We start from the raw sequence: 3883 nt of genomic DNA, 5'->3' as shown, positions 1-3883 counted from the left end.
AGCGCGATAGAGAGTGCACTAACACACTCGAAATCATCGCGTGTCATTTCCTTTCATTTCTTTTGAAGCTGAACAAGTTTTTGTGCCATATTCTGGACAATTTTTTTTTTTTTTGCAATAAACGTTTAGTTGAAGTTAAGCGCTTGTGTTGTGTGTTCTGTGTAATAGTGGCTGCGCTGCCTAGCAAGATAGACGAAATAAATTGTGTTAGAAGCACCAAATGGAATGCGCTAACGGCGGGTTCTCTCTCTCTCTCTCTCTTTTTTTTTTTACCTTACGTTTGTTTTTCTATTCAAAGGTATTAAATTTACTCTGTCCCTGTGCTGACCCGTTCAGGTGTCATCGTAAGGATAGACGGTTACGTGTGGAGCTTTTTTTTTTTTTTTTTTTAATGAGAAATGACAACGCTTACATGCTCTTTTCTGTCTTTTTCGGTGCCGAGCTGCGTGATTTGGTTGTCTCTTTGCAGCATTTGGCGTCGCGCACTTGTGGCTAACTGATGTCGCGAGGAAATATATATAAAGTATAGAAAAACAAACACGCTTGAGGGTACGAACAGAGCCATCGTGACTGCGAAGCGAAACACGGCCGCGTCACCTGTTTGGGTGGTCCTTAGAAGGACCGTTTGGGGAATGCGGCGAGCGCGCGGAAGGGGTGCTCGCTTACGCCTTCTTCTCCGTCTTCTTTGGAAGAAGCACGGCTTGAATGTTGGGCAACACACCGCCCTGCGCGATGGTGACGCCGGAAAGCAGTTTGTTCAGCTCCTCGTCGTTGCGGATGGCGAGCTGCAAGTGACGGGGGATGATCCGGGTCTTCTTGTTGTCACGAGCGGCGTTGCCCGCCAGCTCGAGCACCTCGGCGGCCAGGTACTCGAGTACGGCAGCCAGGTAGACCGGAGCGCCAGCTCCGACGCGCTCGGCGTAGTTTCCCTTGCGTAGGAGGCGGTGAATACGGCCCACGGGGAACTGAAGCCCCGCGCGGCTAGAACGGGTCTTGCTCTTGCCTTTCGCCTTGCCGCCCTTGCCACGTCCGGACATGGTGTTGCTTTTCGCTTGGTACGACGCCGGTTGCCGAAAACAAGAAAGCTGCTGCCTTCTGAGATGAGAGCCGTGCTCGAATGGTGGTGGTAGTGGTTACAATGAAGAGGAAAAAGGCACCTAATTTCTGTCTGCCTTCAGGCGACACGGCGCAGTGCCTTATAGGGGTGGGGGGAAGGAGGGATAAAAAGAATAGAAGGAAAGTAGAAGCAGAAGAAGACAGCCAACGAGAGGAAAAAGAAGGAGATAGGAAAGTGGGGATCCGGTCGAAGCAGTCCAAGGGCGGGGTGCCACAATGCGAGAGCTACACGGCATCAGGAGACCGCGGAGGGCGAACCAGTCGGCGGGAGCTACGCTGAAGTCGGAGATCGCGAGGGCACAACCGTCCAGCTTGAAATCCTGCGAGCGAATCCTCGAATGGTTTCCGTTGCCACCATCGCGCGCCGCCGCTCGCGGGGAACGGATGAGAGTGTGAGAGAGAGAAGCCGTGCGAACCAATGGGGCGCGCGCGTTGTGCTGATCTCGTCAACACCCCTCGCTCATATTTAAGCGCGGCGAGACGGGGGGACACGCGCATTCGACTCTGGTCTCGCGTGCGTGTTGTGTGAAATCATGCCTCCCCAACCGTCTGGCAAAGCCGTCAAGAAGGCCGGCAAGGCGCAGAAGAATGTGCGCGCCACGGACAAGAAGAAGAAGAAGCGCCGCAGGAAGGAGAGCTTCTCCATCTACATCTATAAGGTGCTGAAGCAGGTGCACCCCGACACTGGTGTCTCCAGCAAGGCCATGTCCATCATGAACAGCTTCGTGAACGACATCTTCGAGCGTATCGCCGCCGAGTCGTCACGCCTTGCTCACTACAACAAGCGCTCGACCATCACGAGCCGGGAGATCCAGACCGCGGTGCGCCTGCTGCTGCCCGGAGAGCTGGCCAAGCACGCGGTGTCCGAGGGTACAAAAGCCGTCACCAAGTACACCAGCTCCAAGTAGGCGTGCGTCGTGGGCCACAGCGAGCAACGACAAATCAACGGCTCTTCTCAGAGCCACCCAAATTGTCTGCGTCGGCATAGGGGTTGTGCTGAGAGATTCGGCTCCGAATCCATCCTCTTCTCTCTGTTGAACACCGCTAGCAGGAGCGTTGGTGTGCCGCGCTCGACGTGTGTGCTCGGGGAGGTTGAACAGGTAAATTAGAGAAGACCGAGTGCGCGGAGAAAAGTGCCACAAGTACGGTAATGGAGGGAAAACAAAACCAGGAGCGTGGTAATTAAAAAAAAAAAAAAAAAAACAGGGGGAAGGTGGCCGCTTCTCTCAAAAAAAGGTAACATGAACTCGAGTGTGTTCAGCTCTTGGGAAATGATAGAATAGGAAACTCGCGTCAGCGCTTGCCCGAGCAACTCCGACATGTCGGGCCAAATATGAAGGGGTATACACGGTATGCAGTGCATGCGGAGAGAAGGAAACTGCCGAACACTTGATAATGCTATGTAAAGGGCTTCACCTTATAGTTTAGAATGATGGCGCAGAGTTTTTCAAAAGCACCGGGGTTTAGAGACGGGGGAGGGCAAAATAGACTTTAGGCGGGTAGAATTAACTAGAAGGTGGTTATCTTATTGGTGGCTAAAGTCAAGGCAAGAGTGAAAACTAAACCATTCACTGCAAAGCACCGCGGTCCTATACTTCACTATTTAAAGAGAGAAAAAAAACAAGATAAATGTAGCTGTTTGTTAGGTCAGCATTATGGCTAGGTGGTGATAGCTGCCGCCCGATGTGAAGGGTACAGCCACATTCATCAGACAGCGCAGAGTTCCTTCTCTGCCACGCCATTCATTTGTTTACGAAATTGGGGCATTTATTTCTTGAGAGCGCAGGGCAGGCCCGTTTCGAGACTGTAGGAGGAGTGAATGTAGCTTAAAGTGCGTGGCGCGGTGAAAAATGTGCGGAAGCATTGATGCAAGAAAAGATAGGGGAGAAATATATAGACGCATGTGACAATAGCTGTAGAAGCAGAAAAGCGTGGCGGCGGACTGCATGCTAATTATTGTCCGAAAGCAAAGTATCGACAGCCCGAGTGAAGGAAAAAACAAAACTGTGCGTACGCATGACAGGGGTACCACGCAGGTGATTTATATAGTGCACAAAGAAGTACGAAATCCAGTAAAGAAAGGCGGTCGACACGAGGTATGGGCATTTCCCGTTTTCGCACCGAGTGCTCCGTTTGCGCGTCGCCGAAAGAAACATAGCCAGGCCGGCCAGCAAACGACACTGCTCGGCTTGACGTTTACATAATCACACGGTGTAGCGGAACACTGTGTTCTCTTCGAAAGAACAAATGCGCCTGTGCTAGGCACAAATGAGTGGTACGTTCCATTCGGAATGTGGTGGGAAACTTACCTTAAATGAATGAGCGGACGCACCGTTTATTTCCGCTTTGTTTTAGATTACTGACTATGTTCGGCGGGTCGACAGTGCATTTGTATGAAGCTTTCAAGCGCGATCATTTTGTAATTTCGCATCGTGCGTCCCTGCCACAAGTTCGGGGAAGGAATACTTTCAATATGGGAACCCTCATGATTGTGAAAGATGAAACTGCGACTACTTAAACACACTTGCACCACAGAAATGGCACGCGCAGTTTGGTATTGGGGCACGTGAGAAGGGAATACAATAGATGGGCATTGGCGCGCATCTTTTTTTCTTATTGATATGATATGTAAGGAGATGTCGGCGCACCATTATGGCGCCGGCTACTCCTTGGCCGTTGAGTTAAACTTGAACACGTATCTTGAAGCAAAACGTACAAAGCAGTGCATGGAAAGTAGAAAACTCGGGCAGAGATATGCAAAGACACA

General features: G+C 51.1%; 1 protein-coding gene across 1 annotated transcript; it reads right to left on the bottom strand.

Annotated features, from left to right (window-relative positions):
• Nucleotides 1-662: 662 nt before the first annotated feature.
• Nucleotides 663-1467, bottom strand: LOC142793981 (histone H2A-like). The gene has a single exon (XM_075885830.1). It carries the CDS (start codon nt 1035-1037, stop codon nt 663-665), a length of 375 nt encoding a protein of 124 aa, XP_075741945.1. The 5' UTR covers nt 1038-1467.
• Nucleotides 1468-3883: the final 2416 nt, after the last annotated feature.

This window comes from Rhipicephalus microplus, unplaced genomic scaffold (assembly GCF_043290135.1).
Source record: "Rhipicephalus microplus isolate Deutch F79 unplaced genomic scaffold, USDA_Rmic scaffold_359, whole genome shotgun sequence".
NCBI lineage: Eukaryota > Metazoa > Arthropoda > Arachnida > Ixodida > Ixodidae > Rhipicephalus > Rhipicephalus microplus.
Note: the sequence above shows the minus strand (reverse complement) of the source record. Positions and strands in the feature narration are given on the sequence as shown.